We start from the raw sequence: 23,548 nt of genomic DNA, 5'->3' as shown, positions 1-23,548 counted from the left end.
TGGGTACCAGAACAGCCTGGTCCCACTCTGCACTGGCCCAGCTACAAAGCAACAGAGGCTAGACTTGGCCGCTCTAGTCTCTGACTGCTCCAGCAACCATTGTGTTCTCACAGCGTGCTGTGATATGGCGATTGAAAATGTGATTTGCAGTTTCACAATGTGGCATCTTTGTAAATTATAAGACCATCAACTGCATGGAAGTTCTCACACAGATTAAAAATCAATTTCCAAGTTTAAGCTTGAGAAACACAACCACCAAGACATAAAAATACGGTATATACAAATAACCATACTGTACATTGAGTTTTATAACAACACTGAACTATATTTACAATTTCACATGTGGGCGGCCCGGTAGTCGAGTGGTTACCACACCGGCTTCACAGTGCAGAGGTTGCTGGTTCGAGTCCCGGTCCGGCCTCCCTGTGTGGAGTTTGCATGTTCTCCCCGGATCCGTGTGGGTTTTCTCCGGGTCCTCCGGTTTCCTCCCACACTCCAAAAACACGCATGGCAGGCAGATTGACCACTCCAAATTGTCCCGAGGTGTGAGAGTGACTGTTATACGTCTTTGTGTGCCCCGCGATTGGCTGGCAACCAATTCAGGGTGTCCCCTGCCTCATGCCCGAAGACAGCTGAGATAGGCTCCAGCACCCCCCGCAACCCTAATGAGGAATAAGCAGTATGGAAAATGGATGGATGGACACGTACCCATGGATGATATAATTGAAGCTTGTGCTGAAAACCTCTGCCAGGTATGCCCATCACCGGGTTAATTCACTTGAGTCAGAAAAAAATCCCGTCTTTCAATGTAGCCCACAGGTGTCAAAGCCAAGGCCGAGGGCTAAATCTGTCCCGCTATATCAGAATCAGAATCATCTTTATTGCCAAGTATGTAGGACACACAAGGAATTTGTTTCCGGTAGAACACGCTATATGACTTTATTCGGCCTGCGAAAGCAAATCAAGCATGTCCAGTGCCATGATGCTGACTCAAGTCCAAACCAAAACTTCAAATTGTCCCATGTAAACCACAATAACAGTCATAATTTTTTACTTCAAATTTGAAAACTAGTTATTCATTAATTTGTTGTGCCATGTATATGTAAAATATGGAGGAGATGGAACATTCCAATGTTTTCCCCAAATTCATAACGGTCCTCGAGTGGAAACCATAACTACAATGTGGCCCGTGGCAAAAAATGAGTTTGACATCCCTGATGTGGCCCAATTATTGTGTTTATTGTAGTCCATACCTCCTTTCTTTATCAACCTATGTGTTACTTGATTATCAACCTACATGTTACTTGACTCTTCAGTGCGCCAAAACAATAAAGAGCGAAGTGGATATCTTGAAACACAGTGATGTACACACGTCTCACCACAAGCTTCGTTTATTTCATCCTCATGTCGTCTAGTCTGTTACGTTCATGCTTAATTTATGCCTCGTTACATATTCACATGGTGGCAAAATCCTAATCCATTGAACTAGATAGTACAGTAGCAGCAGCTGGTTTACATCCTAAAATTTAAAAAAATGTTACATTTATTTCAGATTCTCTACCTCAAGCCCGAAGCAGAGGCAAATTTCATTTATTGCCATGCGTGAAAGCATGAGACGGAAGTAAAAGACAAAATTCCGATACAATGTCAAGGTGGGGCTTCATTGATTTAAAGCTCATTATAGCTGGCTATTAACCATTCAATATGGTTATTCACAGACACATCGCAAAATCACTTGCGGGTGAAACGCTTGACAAACACATGATGCACTCCCCACATAGCAATGTCAAGCATATTGACTTCTGAATCGGACAGTACACACAACAATATTGCAAGATTTTTTTTTATATTTTTAATACCACCAGTTCAAGTGAATGGTCTCTTTGTGTTACAAGGAGCTGAACAGGATGCGTTCTCGCAGTATGTCACGTCGCTCAGCTCCAGCCGGTGATGCTCTTGAGAGAAGTATTTCTAGGCTACGGAGTCGTAGTGCACACAGAGAACCAGATCAGCATGGCCGGGTAAGTTTGTTTTCAGGAGCTGCAAAATATTGTTATAGTGATTTTTTTCTCTCCAGGAAATGCATAAAGGCAAACATTCTGTCGCTAAAATCGCGAAAGGAAAATAGTTTCGATTTTCTGTAAAGACACTGAAGATAATATTCAACTTAAATTGTGACCTAGTGCAATCAAAACAAATGTTTATGGGGAAATGCATTGTTATATTGCCAGCTGATTGTGCCTGGGTTGATTTGTGACTATTAGATGGATGGATGTTTAAGCCATGGCATCAAAGGCTAACCTCTACGTATTTCACCCCATGTTGTCTGTCAAACGGCGCCAAATACCTTCTCATGTCTGTAATTCAAGATTGGATTAAGCAAATTGTTTGCTTGTCGTCAGAAACTTGTTAAGTACGGCTCAGGCAGAACTAAGACATGAGATGGACGGCAATGCAACTGTGCCCTGCGGACATGTTTTTCTTCAGTGCCCCAAGGCTAAATCTAGATTAAAAAACAACCAAGTCTAGTGACATTACAATGTTAAGATTCAGAATACTGTATGTATCTTCTCTTAGGATCTGCGAACACACATTTAAACTCAGACGTCTGTGTAAGCTCTCAGTCGTACAGGAGTGGTCCATCGATGAGAAGGTTTCTTCAGCCGTCATCTGTACAAAAGTGAAGGTTTCGGACGTTTCGCCTCCTATCCAAGAGGCTTCGTCAGCGAACTAAAGTCTGACTGGTCGTATCGGCCCCATTTATATATCCCTAATGTCCAGACATGGTGGCGCCGGACACAGCTATGATAGGTCCCTACTCTCAGGTTGGGGGGGCAGGGGACCCCTCCCTGTGGCCCCACTGATTGTTCCTACATTCCTGACTAACGACTGGCCTATTACCCCCACTCCCCCCGGTATCACCTCATCAGCATAACGACCCTCATCAGCATTGCGAAAGTTGCCTAACCTGTTTTGCCTAAGCAGGCTATTGTATGAACGATCCAAATTGAACCTCACCCCACCAGACCGGTTTAATGAAGGATTTTGTTGTTTTATAAGAATCGCTTCTTTTACCCCCCTTTCAAACCATCTATGTTGTTTCGCTAAGATTTTAACCTCATTGTCGTCAAATGAGTGGTTGCTAGCTTTTAGGTGCAAATGTACTGCCGATTGAGGACCACTAGTATTATCCCTGCGATGTTGATAAAGTCTTTTTTTGAGAATTTGTTGAGTCTCCCCAATGTACTGCTCTTTACAATTTTCATTCTTACAATGTATGTAAATTTCAAAAATTACTTGTACTGAAACAATCTCAGCTACTGGTAAACACGCGAAAAATTAGGAATGAACAGTTTGCTAGGGAGAATTGGATCAAAAATTTGTCAGACAGAGATCTCTCAGAGACAGAAAAGGCGGTACTTACCAAAGGTTTAAATTTCTCAGTGACTCCTAAAACTATACCTACAATAGATTATATCACAGCTACTGAATCGGCTATTAAAAATAACAAACTTTCGTATGCAGAGGCAGATGATCTACGCATTAAAATATCAGCTCTTCTCAGTAGTGCCAAACTTCCTCCGTCCAACATAACATTAGAAGAGAGAAAGGCGTTAACTACTCTACAAAAAGACAAAAATATTACTATTTTGCCAGCAGACAAGGGCAGATGCACAGTGCTTCTCAACACATTGGATTATGAAGACAAAATAAATAGGTTAATCAGTGATTCTAACACGTATGAGCAACTAAAAAGGGACCCTTCCAATAGATACAAGAAAGAAATGATTGACTGTCTCCAAAAGTTAGAGAAAGGAAAACATATAGACAAACAGATGTATTTTAGATTATACCCGGGAGAGGCCACGCCATGTATCTATGGCCTGCCAAAAATACACAAAGAAGGGTTCCCCCTCAGACCCATTGTTTGTAGCATTGACTCCTCTACATACAATGTAGCCAAATATTTAAAAACTATTTTAGCTCCGTTGGTTGGTAACACAGAATATCACGTAGAGAACACCACAGGGTTTGTAGAGAGGATCAAAGACCTCATATTGGAACCTGAGGAAACTTTGGCATCATACGATGTGACTTCTCTCTTTACATCTGTCCCAACCCCAGCAGCAGTCTCAGTGGTGAGGACGAGGCTGCTGGCGGATGTTTCTCTGCATGAAAGAACCAAACTTAAACCGGATCACATCTGCCAATTATTAGAAATCTGCCTTAATACTACGTATTTTCAATTTCGGGAAAAAATTTATAAACAATGGTTGTGCTATGGGCTCACCAGTTTCACCCATAGTGGCTAATCTTTACATGGAAGAGATGGAGAAACAGGCCTTCACATCCTTCAAAACCGACAAAACCTAGACACTGGTTTAGATATGTGGACGATACTTTTGTCATAATTAAGAAACAAGAAATTCAATCCTTCACAGATCACCTCAACTCTGTAGACTTCAACATTAAATTTACTCGTGAGGACATTCAAGAGAACCAACTAGCCTTCTTGGATTGTAAAGTAATTATAAAAGAGGACAGAGCGCTAAAAACAGAAGTCTTTAGGAAGGCTACGCACACTGACCAATACTTACTTTTTGACTCTAACCACCCTTTACAACATAAACTAGGAGTTATCAGAACCCTCCAGCATAGGGCTAAACTAATACCAACTAGCATTGAAGGTAGAGAAAAAGAAGTCAAAACATATCAGGAGAGCACTCACTAACTGTGGGTACCCTCAGTGGTCATTCAACAAATGTCAGAAAGAAAGAAAGAAAGAAAGAATAGCGAATAATTCTCAAGATTCAAAAAGGAGAGGAGTAGCAGTACCGTACATTGCAGGAGTTTTTGAAAAATTACAAAGAGTCCTTTGGCAACATAAAATTCCTACTTATTTCAAACCGATAAACACGTTAAGGCAAAAATTAGTGCATCCAAAAGATAGGCTACCAAATGAAAAACAAAGTAATGTAGTTTATTCCATACATTGTAAGAATAAAAATTGTAAAGAGCAGTACATTGGGGAGACTCAACAAATTCTCAAAAAAGACTTTATCAACATCGCAGGGATAATACTAGTGGTCCTCAATCGGCAGTACATTTGCACCTAAAAGCTAGCAACCACTCATTTGACGACAATGAGGTTAAAATCTTAGCGAAAGAACATAGATGGTTTGAAAGGGGGGTAAAAGAAGCGATTCTTATAAAACAACAAAATCCTTCATTAAACCGGTCTGGTGGGGTGAGGTTCAATTTGGATCGTTCATACAATAGCCTGCTTAGGCAAAACAGGTTAGGCAACTTTCGCAATGCTGATGAGGGTCGTTATGCTGATGAGGTGATACCGGGGGGAGTGGGGGTAATAGGCCAGTCGTTAGTCAGGAATGTAGGAACAATCAGTGGGGCCACAGGGAGGGGTCCCCTGCCCCCCCAACCTGAGAGTAGGGACCTATCATAGCTGTGTCCGGCGCCACCATGTCTGGACATTAGGGATATATAAATGGGGCCGATACGACCAGTCGGACTTTAGTTCGCTGACGAAGCCTCTTGGATAGGAGGCGAAACGTCCGAAACCTTCACTTTTGTACAGATGACGGCTGAAGAAACCTTCTCATCGATTTAAACTCAGATTAAGGTCACTACCACCATCTATTGGTTATTAGGGGCCCCAGTGTCTTAAATTTGAAATGTAAGTGTTTCAAATGCAGTTGATGTCAAGTCTTTGCTGCCGGAAGCACTACTACACTATACAACATTCCATTCTAGCAATGCAGCAAAGGTACAGACTTCTCAACCGTTGCCGCAATGGTGCCAACACTACATTACAATTATTTTTTTTAGATTGACAGTTGTTTTTCTTTTGATTTTTATACACTTTATTTTGTAGTCAGTGTTGCGATTATGTTACCAATCAAATGCGTCACAGTTTGCCGGGAATTGTGAGATTATTTTTTGAGGATTTGTGTTGACTTGTTTACTAATAGAGATTTGTGCTTCATCGCCAGTGCTTTTGACTGGGGTTCATCTCTTGCAATTGAAACAAAAAAATGCCCCTTCGCTAGTGTAGGGGCCTATTTATCTCACCATACCCCAGTTACAAAAGCAAGTTGTTAACTTGGCAGTTCGAAATTAGTTTTGAGCTTTAAATTGGTCACTGGCATATTTAAATAAATAATTACAAACAGGAAGAAACACACAAATTGAAATAATGCCCGTTTTTGCATTTATTTATTTTTTTGTATCAGGGAAAATCCGGTCTAGATTCCTCAAACGTTATTCAGAATGTTCCTTTTTGATTGATATCACAATCTGGTGTAGTTGTTTGGGGCAGATAATATAATTTCTGAATATTGGATCAATGCATAACCAATCGAAATAGTTTTTGCCTTAGCTGGGGGAGGGTCCTTCGAGTCACACAGATGAGGCTATGGTTGCGTGCTGACATCATGGTGTTAGTCAAAGGGAAGCTTGCGCACGGTGCTGAGCATAGCAGAGATTGGCATGGCGCTTACTGCTTTGTTGTACAACTTGTACTTATGGTCGTGTTGCTTGAGTCCGCACTACTTCTTGGTAAGTAACCTATACACGATACATTTTTCCGGGAGACTCTTCTCGACGTTTTCGAAAATGTCATTGAGGTACGGTTTATCTTTGTTACTTATTATATCCTTTATATGTAGTATCTGCTTGGGTTTCCACCTGGTTATAGTGCTGTGCACCCAATGATATCATCAGAAGAGGGGAAGTGATGAGCAGCTGTGAGTCACAACTGGTCAGATGGGCGGTAAAGAGACATTGCAGAGCAGCGTGTTTTAGGTCCTGTACTTACCTTTGGTTATTTCAAATATAAATCAGGAATGCAGATAATGTGTGATAAATCTTTTCCCCCTGTTTGCCGCAGAAATGAAATGCATTGCTGTTGCTGATGTTGACAACCTTTTTTCCCATGTCGAAAAATATTAAAAGCAAAACACATTGCATGGATTTTGTATGTCTTTATCATTGATACAAGACAGCCATACCGATTGTATCGTCATGAGTGTAGGAAAATAAGAGTCATTCCTCTTCTGGTCGGATAAGAGAGAAATTACTCAGATGGTTTCCTGTAAGTGCAGTTTCCCGTATGTTACAGAGATTACCTGCAGAGGGCATATTTGGACAATGAGGCGGCATTTTAGCTTCTGTCTCACTGTGTTCTGTAAGGAATTGTGTGAAATACAAATGGAGCGTTTTATCAATTAGTTTTTTGCTCATCACTTTACATTGCCAGTTAAAATGTGTTGTGATACTTTTATATGACAACACTGTTGACTAATTATTTGAAGTGCTTGTAAAGTATCTTTGAGTGTGATGAAAAGCACTTTCGAATACAGTGTATTCTTCTTAATCGTAATAATAATAATAATAATAATAATAATAATAATAATAATAATACAGGTAATAATAACATCCCAAAAAAGCTTTTAGAAACCCATTTTTATTTTTTCAGCACCAAGCTTGATCACACAGTCGTGTCATCACTGCTTAATTATTCTCCACTGTTCATCATTTTATTTCTCTGCTGTGCTGTTACACCGTCTTTGCCAGCACTCTAAATTTACTTCCATATCCCTTCTTTTGTTGCTTGAGGGTTCTTGCGATGCAATCAAAACAGGTCTGAGCAACAGCTCCGCATAGCCCTCCCCCTGTCCTCTTCTCTCTGCTGTTTGGAATCAGGGACCTCCCATTCTTGCTGTTGCAATCTCTGATTCCACTCTCCCTCTCTCTACCCAGTTTCTGCTTGGGAGTGAGTCCTAATGTCCCGAATGCAGAAAGGAGCTCCACTGACGCATTTTCTCCTACCTGTCTGTACCTGCAGATTACAGAGAACAGTCTCTCTTTTTTTCTCCACCCTACTCTGGATTGGACTTTCCTACCACATCTCCAGCTCCTGACAGTGGTTTTGGTTTCTTGGTGGAATACAAACTAGGGCAGCGGCTTTCTTTTTGCAACTATTTGTCATTTACAGTTCTCCTCTTTGACAGGCTAGCATCACCTAGTCGTTGATGGATTTTTTTCCAACCTTTTTAATCTTGGCTTTCTTCAGCAAGAAAAATCGGGTTTGGCTTCAGTTAAGTCTGGAATCTCGACAGATGAACTACTGATTCGGCAAGAGCCTTTCAAAATCAAATTAGGACTCAGTGTTTTTAGCCTTGTTGGTTTAGCACTAGTCTAGGAAACTTTTGTCATGGAAAGTACATGAGTTGTTTCTGCACTTGGAAGCAGAGAAACATGGCAAACAGTATGTAAAAGCAGTATTATATAATATTTACAGGTCCAGGCATCGGCTTTTCAGGAATATCATAGTGAGCATAATCGGTGTCAGTCAATATCGACCTGAGTATGTCACAATTGACTGGCTGAGACTGTGAACCCACGACGGTAATGAGCTGAAACGTAGCCCTTGTGGCTCCTTTGAGACTGCATTGCACAAGTGAAACCAAAGTGAGCCTCGTTCTTGTTACAGCCATAAACTATAAGCATCACGACTACATCCGACCACATGAGTAATTTTGTGTCTTCACCTTCCGCACTGCTGTAGTGGAGTATTGACCCAGTAGCCAGCACCAGTGTTGAGGAAAAAAGTTACTGCATACCACACTCTTAATGATTCCTTTCTGCTGTCTTAGCAAGTATCACAGATCAGCTCAGAGACGACCGTGACAGGGCTGGTTTTTGTGCAGATTGGACTGTCATGGAGTATTTCTCTGACAAACTGTCAGTGGCACATTCGCAAGTGTCAGGATGGGTAGGAAATGTCCGTCGCTCCGTACATGGGGCACTAAGCTTTTTTTCCAGTGCAGCGGAGAGTGAACAAGGAGAAATCAGGGTCGGACACTTCAACAGAACGAGCTCTTTACGCTCGCTAGCTTCCCGGAGCAGGGAATCCATTCGCAGGTTTTCACTGCGCAGCCAGCAACGTCTGTCCTTACGCAGGCGCACCGCACCCAATACCCCACTTGCTGTAAGATAGTACCTTGAAATCTGATTATTTTGCATTCATGTGCATGTATCTTCAACCGTTGTCCAGCTCACATTGTCTCTGAGTCCCTCATTTTTACATTTTTCATCTTGATATACAGTGTCTTTAGTCTTTACACTTTCACCTGTTTAACCCCGATGGTGATTTTTTTTCAAAATGATTGTCAATATTCAAATACAATAAAGTCTCGTTATATCGATATCGGATATATCGATAGTCCCGGTTATATCGATGCTATTTCTATGCATGCACGGAGAAAATTACATGCAAACAGGGTCGGATATATCGATAGTCCCGGTTATATCGATATTTTTTCGGACTCCCTTGAATATCGATATAACGAGACTTTACTGTACATATATCTTCAAAATAGGGACAGAAACCTTCCTGTATTGCCAAAATCGTTTCCTTTATGCCCTGTGCACCATAATCTTGTGTGTTATATGAGACATTTAGAGAATTATTGGTGGAAATTATTGAGGGAAGACACTTTTCTCTATCAAGCAGGTCGCCTGTCCAATAACTTGTACATTTTCCAGAAGACCGCAGTTTGCCTTAGAGTGGCTTAGCCTGTCTATTCATCAGAATCAGAATCAGAATCCGAATCAGAATCTTCTTTATTGCCAAGTATGTAGAACACACAAGGAATTTGTTTCCGGTAGAACACGCTGCACTAGTATCGTCGTCAAAAAAACTGCTAAGTGGCACTATACAGTTTCCATGTAGGTGTAATGACCAGCCGGCTGTTGTCGTACTTTTAGTCCAGATACCTTTCTTCTTCTGTTTATATATTTCTTTTAAGATGTTCAGTTGTCTGTACTGTTGTGAACAAATCTACCATATGCTGTATGGATTGGACAGATTTAGAAAGCCACGTATGGAAGGATACATTGCAGTAAGGAGAGTCACTCCTATCTTTAGGTAACACCTGTTTGCTATCCAATCCTTGATGAGTCATAACAGCTAAAGATAAGCAATGTTTTCATGACTTATTTGTTCCCTTGCCCCAAGATGTGTCATTTGGTCTTAGAGCTAAAAGTGGCAAGCTATCATTTCAGAGGTCTTTGCCAACGAACTTTGACACGTGTTTTTAATCATTACCTGTATTTCAGAGATGGAAGTCAAATATGAACAAGACACACGGTCGTATAAAAAGAAGTCAATAAATACAAAGCGGCCGGATGCCTCCTCTCTTTGATGAATTGTAACTGTCGCAAGTTGACATCCTCCACCCATTCCTCAACACAAATAGGAGTTAGCACTTTCTGCTCTCCTTCCCTTGACGAATATTGCAGTCCGGGTTCACGAGTGAATGGACTGGAAATCATTCATTAATGTGCACTGAAAAAAAATGGTGCGGTGAATTCACTCAACTTGAACTTAATGAACCTGTATGATTGTCCGCGCTGGCTATTTTTAGAGCAGACTAATCTCTAACCGTCTGATAATTGGGTATTTGCTGATGTGAATTGTGGCGGAAAGATAAAGTTGGGACAAAACTTGGACCAGTTCATCTTTGTATGGACCAGGCTTGATGTGGATCTCTGTATTCTCGTGGTGAGCCTTTCATTTCATACCGAGGCCTTCAGTAGTACTCCGTCTGAATTCATCCAATCATTAATAACTATTTTGTGACTACACAACCTTTTCTGCAGCTACAGCTGCTACTGCAACTCATATAAGACGTGTGGTGCAATTTACTAAAAGTCCGCTAGAGGGTACCGTTAGCCAGGAAATAAATCCTGCGAGAAGGCCTTGGTGCCTCCAACTCAAAAATCGAATCGTTATAGCAACACATATTTTATGCGACAAGGCCCGCAGAACTGATTGTGAAGGCGTCCAAGTAGATTTCTGACCCTGGTAACAAATAATGGCTGACATGTGATTGGTTAAATGCTTAAAAATGAAAATACACATCCGAAAGCAGCACAACAGGGGAAAAGCAATAAAAGAAAGCTGAAAGACAATTTAGAATTATTTAATCAGAATTCAAATATTTTTAGGCAAGCAGAGAAGGCCTAGCAGGCTCTGACGGTCCACAACTGCCGTATTCAAATAATGACAACCACCTCCTTATTGTATTAAGATGTGTTGGCTACTTGCATTAAACGTACATTAAGGAAAATAACATATTAGTTTTTAATTGTCTTTTGTTGATTACTTGTCATCTAGGTTATTCATTTTGTTGGTAAAACACACACAGACAAACAAAATGTCCTTGAGTTTTGAAAGGCGCTTATAAATGAAATGTATTATTATTATTATTATTATTATTAATACTTGGTAGGAGAACAAATTAGTTTGACTGCAGATGAAGCAACCAATACAGATCTCAGATTATGTCTGATTTTTTTTCATTTTTTTTGTCTTTCTTGTCTAATTGTATTGCCGCTAATTTAGCCGCTGACTTATCAGCACTAAAGATGCTGTGTCGCTCTCCTCCTCGTGTATTTTCACTTGAACCACGAAAACAAAAGAGGCTGAGGACTGTACCCTGCAGTTGTGAGTGCATTCTACTTTCATTTTCATCAGACGTTGGACATTTTGATCAAGTTTTGGGTTGGGTTGGTGATCTTATTCTGTTTTATTATTGTGTTATTACGGGGGTGTCACTGCTACACTTTGTGTGTTGTAGGGGGGTGGGGGCCATGTTTCCTGAGTTGTTACAACTTGTCAGAGTAGGTTGCTTTGCTGAGAACAAAGGCCATTTAAGACATAGATTGCAACTATGCTTTGCAAAATAATTTAAGATGGTTCCGTCTAGCTTTAACCACAATCGACAGAACAAGTTAAATATATGAAAACGGAACCCTCAACTCCAGACGACAAGTAACATGACTAATCCTTTAAGTCGCTTTTCTTCTCGGGCCACATTAGAATTAAGCTTAGGTTAAATACGACTTGTTCTATGATAAATTCTAAAGCAGATTTTTGCATTCTTTTCCTCTGTGTTTGCAAAATGTTTCGTTCACCTTTGAGCACTTTGTGTTTGCGTGCTGATATGAAATGCTCAAAGTGTCACTTTGTTTCTCTGGATGATGATTGCAGTTCAAGTGGGGTACTCCAATAACTGGATTTGGCACACATTCATATCACAAGTCGAAAGAGTTGAGGAGATTCCCCCCCCCCCCCCCCCCCCATTATATTTTTATTGGCAGAGTGACATCCCATGCTTTTGTTATAAAATTGAGCCGACATTTCATGCTTCATGCTGGAACAATTGTCTTGTGTCGTGGGACCTGCTCAGTGAACAGTAGCACTCATTAATCAGTGCATTATGAAGTTCAGATTTCCAAGGTTTTATTTTAACCGCTTCCCCTGTAATCTGTCATATAAGGCTGTTCAATGATCAGCCTCTCTCTCCTTCATCCTTCCATTCATCCGCTCTTTGTGTCGTTTCCCCAGCACACCCTTTTTGCCCTGCAGGGCAAGCTGACAATTGCTAATGTTATTAAGAAAAAGGCTGCCCTCTCAGGGCTATGAATCACTCCCCGCAGACCTAGGGAGGTCTGCCTTATTTACAAAGTAGGAAGCACATTTTCATACATGTTTGTCATGTGCGCTCAGTGTGGTAGTAAACTGAGTCAATGTCGCAATACTTCCAAATTCTATGGCCTAAGTATGTCGAATACAATCGATTCTGCCTTTATGAGAAATGAAAAACCGTTCAAAACAATGTATAACTACAGTAAAGTCTCGTTATATCGGTTATATCGATAGTACCGCTTATTACGATACTGTTTCTATGAACGCAAGGAGAAAATTACATGCACGCAGGGTTGGATACTATATCGATAGTCCCGATTATATCGATTATTTTTCGGACACCCGAGAATATCGATATAACGAAACTTTACTGTATTTTATTCTCATTTTAAAAGAAACGTAAACATGTCTAGCAGGCTTAATTTCCGACTAGAACTACCTCCTTTTTTTCTGTAATACTAACTGGTAAGGAATTGCAAATATATTTTAAAATTGGTTCTGGATTCCAATTACTTTTTTCCTCGAGATGTGGGCTGATACAGTAAAAGAGTACTGAAACATTTTCAATCAAAGCAATGAGTCTCTTGCATACTGTTTTCTGTATTTTTATGCAGTGATTCAGACATACTGTATGTGTAGGACAGGAATTTTTATAAGGCCTGGAATAGACATTTTCTTTGGCATTTTGACATCAGTGATAGCAGTGTAAGAAAAGCAAATGGTTGATGACATAATTCCAAAGTCTCCATCTGGAACTGAGCATAGCAATTACATGGTAGACTTGCAATGATGCCCTGTCCTGGGCCTCTTGACTCACTTGTGAAGCCTTACAATGCTTCAAACGAAGAGGGTGTTGTACAACCGTCTCTGACTGCAAGCATGTTTAGATGAAACCTTAGTCAGAGAAAATGTTTAGCATAAAGACAAAGACTGCTAACTTTTTTAGGTTGTATTCCACCTTCCGCATCAACCGTTAAGGCCGTTTGAAAGTTCTCTTCAGTCCCTTCATATTGCTCTGCTTTCCTTGTACGGGGAGTACAAGGTTGTAATTACACGAGCAGGTGTATCATGTTTCCCCTATGCAGCCCTCGGGCAACATATGAGGACAGAAGCATTTCTGATTGTGTTTTCCTATATAGGGCAGGTTTATCAGTCCATGTGCAGACACGCCTCTATTGGCTGCATGTGGTTTTGAGACAGGATGTCCTCTGGACCAGCCTCATTAAAATAACCATGGTTCACTAAACGTCAAACGCACACTTGATCACCCACCCATCTTTTTCCTTTTCCCTTTCTCTGGTTCAGCTTCCATAGACTACACGTTTTGACGTTCATTATCTTTGCAATGTAGATTGTGTCATTTTACGTTGCGAGCTCTTTGGTAGTTGTGGAATTTTGATGTAAGTTTTCCATTCGTAACTCACACTGGAGTTTATACTGAATATTGTTAGAGCTAGACGTTGCAAGAATGTATGCCCAGATTTAATAAAGACTATGTTGTAGCATGTCACTGTGGCTGAAATGCATTTTTCTGTTCAAACATAGAATGACCGTCCTGTTTTAAATATGTATTTGCTTTTTTTCTCTCTCTAGTTATATTCTCTTGATCTCTCACCCTCAGGAGCAACAGAAGCAAGGTGCCAGTGATGAGTATGAGAGAAAGGACTCTGAAACTCCAGCGGGTGAGACGGATAGTCAGTATGGGACTTGGGAGACAGGACTACGCACTGATGATAGGTAAACACAAATTATCACATCTTAAAAGAACAAATATTAATATAAATATTTCACTTCCTATTTTTTGTGTGCAAGAAACAGATTTGTAAAGTATTATAACTGGCAATGAGAATAAAGGAAGCAAATGCTAAATGGATAAAAATGAAATTACATTTCTAATGTACATGTAAACTAATCTGACAAATTATTTTCAACAATAACACTGCTTGCATCCAGTTTCTACTGTACATCCTGTATAAGTGTCCTCTAACATCATCTTTAATACAGCTTTTCTTCAGAAAGGCCTGGCTTTGAGACAAGATGATCATTATTTTCGTTAATTCATGCTCCATGTGATAATTCTAATTATAAAAATTATGAATTTTTCTGATTCTGATTCTGATCATTCATGCTCCATGCGATTTTATTTTCAATCTAGAATGGATGCCCTAACTCAGTAATGCATGTTTATATGAATAAATAAATAAATAAATAGGTAGGTAGGTAAATAGACAGAAAGACACATAGATACATACCGTAGATACACAGCTAAATAGATACATTCAACTGCAAGAAAATACAATCAAATAAATAAATTCTGCTGCATCCTTCCGGTGCCGGTATTGAGGTATTTATAGGCAGGTACTTATAGTATCATCCTAATTTAATTAATGTGACAACACTACCCCATCTCCTAATAATGTTGTAGGAGAGATTTCCAAAAAGCTATCAAACAACCCCCATCAATTCTTTTCTTCTTTTTTCCCCCCAAATTTTGATGACTTTTTTTTGTTTTTTTTATCATAGTCTAATACACTATGCCAACACGGGCATAGAACTCTTTTTACATGACATTTCAACTCTCTCGCCAGACAACTGACATGCATGGTGGGGCCTTATTATTTCAATAATCTATTTACTATAAAACCAGGATCTCCAACAGTTATGCAGGATTGCACAGAGTAAATGAACAAAAAAATATTTTATTAGGTTCATCCATGAGGCTCTGTGAGTCAACCGGTGACAGCATTTTACTCAAAATATTTACTTTGTGGTGAGGAATATTAGCTCCATAAGGAATATCGGCTCCTCTGAACTCTTATTTTTTCCCCGCTCATACTTTGTTTTAAGATGCTTACAAGTCCGAGGCATGATTTTGCTGTGTAACATATTTTTGTTCAGGATTTAATGTCAAGTTTAAATTTGTCTTCTTTTCATTTCCAAAATTGTTTTTTGAATAGAATTTGTGATTGGCATCCACTAATGACTAACAAACGACCATAGTAACTTCAACAAGTGCATTCATTGTCATAACATAATGTCGATTTGTATAATATGATATATCGTCCATAATTTGTCTGTCAAGACTATGTTGACGTGAAACTGGTATATCGTCCAAAAGAAGGTATGGATGATTAAATTAGAGGATAGAATGAGACGCCCTTATTTATTTAATGGCTCTTGAATCACTAAGTTTGTCAGAGGCAAAGCATTCTGATCACATTAATTGCCTTGATTTCATGCAGAGTAAAAAAACAAACAAAAAAACATACTCTCCCTTTAAAGGAAAACCGACGCCCCGGACAAGTTGTGTCCATAATTTGTAAAATCACTTCAAATGACTTCTACTGAGCGTATTTTACAAAGATTACACGCCATGTAGCTATATTTTACGTTTTAAGACTCGCACTGAATATTCCGGAAGTCTTGTTTTCGAGTTGCTCACGATGCCTAGCGTCTGCAACGCCCCTGACCGAGAAAACGACACACAATGCATTTTGGGTACTTCGTGTGATCCGTGTTGATGGCGAAATTAGAAGGAAAACACATAAATAACACGATGGTGAATCGTTGTGTGTTGCACCAAGACTACTATTTGATTCTAGTTGACACAAATTGAAGCAGACAAATCAGCCCATTTCCATCGGAGCTTCGGTGCCATCCTGTGCATTTTCTGAGACGCTACACATCAGTCCTGATGGCTCGAATTGATGCGCAAGTACTTCTTTAATCGATTGCAAACATTTATGCTTTCCTCTTCAGAACTATTTGAATCATATTCATAACTGGATGAGTAACAAGAAAGCATCTTCTCTGAATCTGAAGCCATTGTTTTGATTCTAGAGTAAGGCGAAGACGTCCTGGCGTGACATCACGAACAAGGGGGAGGGACCTCCTGAAACTCGCAATGTCCGGGGTCATTTTGAAGTAGTTTTGGGACACTTAACTCATTTATATTGGTGTTTTGCATTTCACTAAAAATATCAGCCTGAGTGTTTTGGGTATTTTAGATGCTATAAAAAGTTTTTTCTGATGTCAGTTAGGAAACAAAAAAAATGGTGTCGGTTGTTCTTTAAGTGTACGTGCCAGGTTGAGTGGTACACACATCCTGACCGGCTTACTACACATCCACAAGTCTTTGTTAGTTTCATCTTTTTCGCAGATTTAAATGACAGTCTCGGGAAAATGACAGGTCGCAGGATTTCCAAGGAGACTCAATTCTCAATGAATTGTGCTTCTGTGGCATTTCCGTGTTCATTCCCCTTTTAGGCGTGGTGAATGTGTCAGAATTCTTGGCGGCAGAATATGCGTGGATGAAAAGTCTGCAAGTCAGGGCATGTAAACAAAAGATTTACACGCAAATGAGGGAATATAGCTCTTAGTCATTCTTGGCTGTTTTTGCAAAATAGGAATGAAAAGCAATGACTTGGGTTCAGCGTTTGGCATCCAAATTATGCAGGAGATGCTTCTCTGACTTCTTCTGCAATGGTCCCTTCTAGAGTATATTAAAACTGCCAATGGGAAATGACAATGACATGACGGTGCTTGAATTTGCTGTGAATTGTCAAACCCTTTCAAATTGCCACCTTTTCGGCAAGTGTCTATCCAACGTTTGAATGTTGAAGTAATGGTTGCTTTTGTCCGCAGACGTTCCAAAACAATGGTGACATCAAACTGGCACATTATACTAGATTAGTGGTGTTTCTACTTGGATAAGGGGAAGCACTGAAATTAAATATATTAAAAGATCAGCTGTGTGAGATGCGTTCTTTTAAACATTGGGGTTCACTCTCAGACATTGGTATACACAAAAGTAAACATTATTCAGAACATTGGGACCCCACTGTGAATGGATTTTAGTGAGAGGTCAGACTGGAATGCAGAAGACGAGTGGCACCCCTGACACCGCTTTCATTCCCTGAAAAGGGTTCCTTATTTTGAAATTCCAAAACATCCATGAACATTTGATTGAATCGGCTAAGAGTAAGACCATCAAAAACACTGTAACAAAACTTTCAACTAGATGTCGAGTTGGTTTTGAGGACTATTGAATATCTTCAAAACGTATTAAAACAAGGGGGAAAAACTCGAGGTTTTGTGTCCATTCCCAATTAAAGTTATGTTTGTTCGCAGTGTCCTTTAAAATAGTGACCATTACTGACCTCCTGTGGTCATAAAAGAATATTGCGGCGTGGATAGATTTTACTTTAATCTACTTGAAAACAGATTGCCTTCTGATGTATATGGTGAAAACATTATTTCGCTATTGATATGTATATTTTTTTGTCCTTTTTTTAGTCTTACTCCTGCCACTCCAAGCTCAGAAAGCAATCTTAGCCCTACGCCAAGGAACATAACTCCTTCACAGCCACAAGATGAAAACGGCAGCTGTGATGGCCTGCATCCACCATCTAAATATGAGAACGAACCGCTCTTGTTCCCTGATGTAAGTGGCATTCGATGTCAAAGCACCAAGGTCTCCAAAATGGGCTGCATTTATGCATGTGCTCGTTCTCAAACATATATTTTTTGTATCTGTGTGTCGCAGGTCCCAACCACTCTTTTAGACACTGGTGTCCTTCGCTCCAGAGTCCAACTTGGAAAAAAGCGTGCTCCGAGGACACGGCCCTCCAGAGCTGCCCGTCAAAACGCTATTCAAGATGGGAGAGAGGGAGCAAGCTCTGAAGACTGGTTCTACAGGGACTCCACAGGTTTGTTTTTGCTATCAGCACAGTACGTCTGTGTAAGCTCTCAGTCGTACAGGAGTGGTCCAAGGTTTCTTCAGCCGTCATCTGTACAAAAGTGAAGAGCTGACAAAGCCTCTTGGATAGGAGGCGAAACGTCCGAAACCTTCACTTTTGTACAGATGACGGCTGAAGAAACCTTCTCATCGATATCAGCACAGTACGATGTCACTTCTGAATTCGAATGTTTAAAGTAGTATTTAGCAACCTGACAGGATTTCCCTAAAATTAAAATGTGTCAAAATGCAAATCTGCTTCGAAACGCCACTTCAGCATGAGCACATAATTTTTTTTTTTTTTTTTTTTTTTTTTTTTGAATGGTCTGTTATCTGCCGAATCACGCAGTAGCACCTGGTGGGTGCAAGGTGCGACGTCATATCCATGGCAACGCATCTGGAAGTCACAGTCAGATGATGGTTAATAAATCAATTCCTAAAGTGTTATTCTAAAATGTGTGGGGGCATCGTAATGTCTAGTGAAAGGTTTCACATTCGAATACAGTGATACCTCATCTTACGAACTTAATTGGTTCCCAAAAAGTGCGTGTAAAGCGAAAAGTGTGTCTTCCAAACATCAATTTCCCATAGAAAAACCATTAAAATGAGAATAATCCGTTTCCAGGTCCCCATAAAACATAATTTTCTACTTGATAAGCCTTAAAGGACAACCGACGCCTGCGGACAAGTTGTGTCCCTAATTTGTAAAATCACATCAAATGACTTCTACTGAGCGTATTTGACAGAGATTCCACGGCATATAGCGATATTTTACGTTTTAAGACTCGCGCTGAATATTCAGGAAGTCCTGTTTTTGAGTTGGTGACGAGGCCTAACGTGACGTCACGTCTGGAACGCCCCTGACCGAGAAAGCGACACACAATGCATTTTGGGTACTTTGTTTGGTCTGAAAACTTCGTGTTGATCCGTGTTGATGGCGAAATTAGAAGGAAAACGCATAAATAACGCGATGGTGAATCGTTGTGTGTTGCACCATGACTACTATTTGATACTAGCTGACACAAATTACCAGCAGACAAATCAGCCCATTTCCAACGGAGCTTGGGCGCCATCTTGGGCAGTTTCTGGGTGCTACATTGGAGTCCAGATGCCTCAAAATGACACGGAAGGACTTCTTTCATCGATTGCAAACATTTATGCTTTCCTCGTCAGAACTATTTGAATCATATTCATCACTGGATGAGTAACAAGAAAGCAACGTCTCCGAATCTGAAGCCATTGTTTTGATTCTCGAGCAAGGCAAGACGTCTTGGGGGCAGGAACTTCTGAAACTGAAACTTTCTGAGGTCATTTTGAAGTAGTTTTGGAACACTTTAAGTCCTTTTTATTGGTGTTTTTCATTTGACTAAAAATATCAGCCTGCATGTTTTGGGTATTTTAGATGCTATAAAACGTTTTTCTGATGTCAGTTCGGAAACAAAAAATGGTGTCGGTTGTCCTTTAAAACTACACAAAACATACCTTATTTTATGTATAATAAATGTGCTAATTAAAGAAATAAACTATACTGTATAATAAAGTTGTTTTATTTACCTTTGTGATGGTCGTTAATGTAGTTGCCTCTTGATGATATCCGAGTGAAGTTGCCGTGCTTTCTCTGCAATATATGAATCTGCCTGTTTCCACTGGCTGATAAATTCCTTCCATGAAGCTTGGACTCCCTCTGCTGGCGGCTTTTGGGTGTAACACAAAAAAAAAACAGTACAGCAAAATACATTGACGTGATGGAAAGACGCTACAATGTGTCTTTTTTACGGTCAGGAGGCGGTCCCTTTCTGACTTCACGTACGGACTCGTCACGAACTCAAAAACAAGACTTCCTGAATGTTCAGCGCGAGTCTTAAAACATAAAATATAGCTATATGCGGTGGAATCTTATTAAAATATCCAATAGCCCAGTAGAAGTCATTTGAAGCCATTGTCCAAAATTATGGACACAACTTGTCCGGAGACGTCGGTTGTCCTTTAAAACGCTGTTGAAATGTGTTATGCGTAAAATGGTGGGAAAATTGCATCATGGTGGAAAGGCGGCTTTAATGGCATAGAGCTCACAAATCGGCTTACGTTGTTTTTTTTCTTCTCCCCCTGATAGAGGAGACGGTTGAGAAGAAGATGGATGACGTTGATTCTGAGGAGCAGGCCAGAGGAGCAGACGCCGCTGCGACTTTTGCTTCTCAGCCACAAAGGATTGCCTTGTTCCCTGGCGTGGACTCTCAAGCTTTAAAGGTGAATATTTGACTCAATGGGGGAAATCCACTAAAAGGATTCACTGTCAGCCTTATCTGATCCACGTTGGTTCCGCCTGAACATGTTGAATTTCGGCTGTTAGGTCCAATTGAAGAAGAGAAGCGACTCCGACAATCAAACTGATGCACCGTCTCCTTCCCTTCTTTCTCGCTCCCCCAAATCACCCTTCTTGTCTCGGGCTGCTCGTGTACTTCCACCAGCTGGCCCGAAAGAAAATTGGTAAGCGATGCCAGCTTTGAGAAACATGTTTTTATTGGATGCTGTCTTTTTTTCACCTGTAGTATTCAATCCCTGCGTTCTCCATCTCAGACTGTATTTTTTTTTTTTTTAGTGAGGAGGAATCACCCCAATGGTTGAAAGAGCTCAAGTCAAAGAAACGCTTGAGCCAATATGAGAATGAGTGCTGAGGAAAGGTGAGAGAACTTGTTTTTTTTTCTCTTTTAAACATTCAACGACACAGTTTCGCAAAATAGTCACGATTAACACATGCCTCTCTCTCGCTCTTAGCTTGCCTTCTGAAACCGATCTAAAAGAAACTGAGGCCTTAACAAACCATCAACTCATAGTTGGAGGAGAAAAATCTGCTGCTGAGGAATTATTTCTTCTTGGGGCTCTCTCTGTCTGGGTATGATCGTTCTGCAAGGTGCCTTTTATAGACAATACCAACGAGGGGGCAGATGGAAAAAAAATGCACCCAGCTGCTCTGCTTCTATATCTACACTATCTGTATGTATTCATCCTTTCATCTGCACGTGTGAACTCCACTTCCACTTGGCGAACACTTCATGAGGGACCAGAACTCATTTGGGAGCGACATAATGAATAATCCCACTGCACAATTCCCTGCATGCTGGAAAGCCAGCAAGTACAAAAGAAGGTGTTTCTATTTGGCTGCTCAAATAAGTCCAAGTCCGCGTTTCTGTGTATGTCATCTTCATCTGTCATGAATCATTGATGGAAGTCAAACATGAATTGCCATAAGACAATATTTTAGACACTAATGGTTCTTTTTTGGACTTTGAAGCTGCTTACCACATTTTTTAGATGGGATTTATATCATGTAAGTCAATCATGAGATGTTATATTTGTATGATTTACTATAACAAAGAGCTAGTTTTGGGGAGAAGATATGTGTTGTTGTTACAATAGTTGCTCTCCTGCCTTGCTTTGATGCACTCCTCAACGTTAGTGTCACATTTCTGTTTGAATCAATATTTTTTTCATTGTGGGAGAGGGTTTCTGGGGTTAAGTGACATTGCATCATGAACACGCCGTAAGCACAAACACTTTTTTAGTTTTATATGAAAACACCTGTTCACTCCCTCTTGATGTATTGCAATCATCCATAAATAGCCATTGAGCCCCGAATTGTTGTAACACACTCCACAATGATTTTCAAACAATGTGTGTCCCTTCAATCTTGTGTATGCACAATCTTTTGCTGTCAGGCTTTGCTTAACTCATTCACTGCCAAACGTGCAAAAATGTGTCCACTCCTGTCACATTCAGATTGGCGACAGATGCACGCCCCTCCCCTCCGCTCTCCCTCTGGCTCGCACACCTGTTGTCTATTCACTAAAGTGCCTTCTGGCTATAAGAGTCACCCGGTTTGTCTCGGTAGTTGCCGGTGTAGTTCCCGTTGTGAGTTTCTCACCACAGCCGTATGCCACGTTGGTCGCTATCTTTTTGCTGCTCTGTCCTGTTTGGTGTTCCCCTCGTGTCGCAGTAAAACCTTTTTTAAACTCATCAACTGTCTCCATCGAGTACTTCGGATCCAGCCCCTTTTCGTCTGACGTGATAATGCCAGTGCTAGGGTTTTTGTCATTGTCACTCGAATTCCAGGACCCACAGAATATTGAGTTTTAGAACTATATAAACATTCAATACAGCGTTACAAACCTTAGACTCTCTTCTTTAATCAGAACAAAGAGTTAATTCCTAAATTTTATGGGTCTGGAGTTATATGAGCTTGAAATGAGGGTGGCTGTCCAAAATATCATATTGGTTTATATAGCGCTTTAAAAACAGCTGAAGATAAACCGGAACAAAGCGCTGGCTGGACCAAAGCGCTAACATGGAAAAAAGGGAAATGCTACCCCCTTGTGGAAGGGAAAAACATTGCCAGAGGCCATGGCCATCGTTTTATCGACACCCTAACAAGAAAAAACTAAACCCGAGCAAATTTGGAATGGCGCTCTACATCATATTTTCAAATTGTGAATAGCTGTGAATGAGTTAAATTGAGCGGCCTAGAATCATACAACTTAAGCAGACTTTATATGCTCCATTGTTACTGGACACAACATATGCAGAGATCCATACAAACATCCTCCGTACAGTATATGGCTGTACACGTCTGATTGCCAAGTTCACTGTACTCTTCCAATAATGTTGCGATTGACACATTCACCTCTCTTAAGCACTTTCTCACTTAATGCATGGCATCACTGACCTCGTGGTCGTGTTTTGTGTCATGCGTACAGGTGAACACATTAGAATATCCCTACGAAGCAAGACAATGTGTATGGATCAAGTCTTTTGTGGGATTGTTTGTTTTTTGGTTTTGTACATGATGTTTAACATTAATTTGGGATTTGTTTTACATGTCATTTGTTTATCTTGTTTTTCTTTTTTGAAACTACAGATGCATAATTCACTGTGTTGTCAGGCCAGTGTCCTCAAGTGAATCAATTAAAAAAATTCTACTTGACCTCGACTACTGTCGCCTATGAGTTTATACCCAATGCTCGTGTCTTTAACTCTCGTTTTATGTTAAGGGGTCCATTTTTGTGTTGACTAAAGAACTGGATAGCCTTTCCTTTTCCTTGCTTCAAAACAGTTCTAAAATATCCTAAAGGGATAGAAAATATGTTGTCTGTCTTTTCAAGTATGTTTATAACATCTTAGAAACAATTGTTGCTGATGTCGCCTATTATTTGACTGTTTTGTGTGGACTTTTACATACTGGAGGGTTTTTTTTTAATGGAGGATGGTTGGTACAACTATTGTCCAAGTCTTTGTCACTCTAA

General features: G+C 40.2%; 1 protein-coding gene across 2 annotated transcripts in view; it reads left to right on the top strand.

The window, feature by feature from the left end:
- Positions 1-23,229, top strand: part of LOC148899331 (uncharacterized) — a 35,859-nt gene extending 12,630 nt beyond the window's left edge. Inside the window, exons 5-12 of one of the 2 annotated variants that reach the window (XM_088994500.1) lie at positions 1,896-2,021; positions 14,136-14,251; positions 17,810-17,957; positions 18,060-18,222; positions 20,365-20,498; positions 20,602-20,738; positions 20,851-20,932; positions 21,027-23,229. In XM_088994500.1, coding sequence (XP_088850626.1) covers positions 1,896-2,021; positions 14,136-14,251; positions 17,810-17,957; positions 18,060-18,222; positions 20,365-20,498; positions 20,602-20,738; positions 20,851-20,926 — 900 coding nt within the window. In that variant the 3' untranslated portion in view covers positions 20,927-20,932; positions 21,027-23,229. Of the gene's footprint in view, positions 1-603; positions 753-1,895; positions 2,022-14,135; positions 14,252-17,809; positions 17,958-18,059; positions 18,223-20,364; positions 20,499-20,601; positions 20,739-20,850; positions 20,933-21,026 lie in introns of those variants that run through there. The other variant, XR_016114711.1, reaches the window with a different exon arrangement.
- Positions 23,230-23,548: the final 319 nt, after the last annotated feature.

This window comes from Hippocampus bargibanti, linkage group LG04, assembly GCF_051943395.1.
Source record: "Hippocampus bargibanti isolate YZ-2025 linkage group LG04, ASM5194339v1, whole genome shotgun sequence".
Classification (NCBI taxonomy): domain Eukaryota; kingdom Metazoa; phylum Chordata; class Actinopteri; order Syngnathiformes; family Syngnathidae; genus Hippocampus; species Hippocampus bargibanti.
This window is presented reverse-complemented; position numbering and strand designations above follow the sequence as displayed.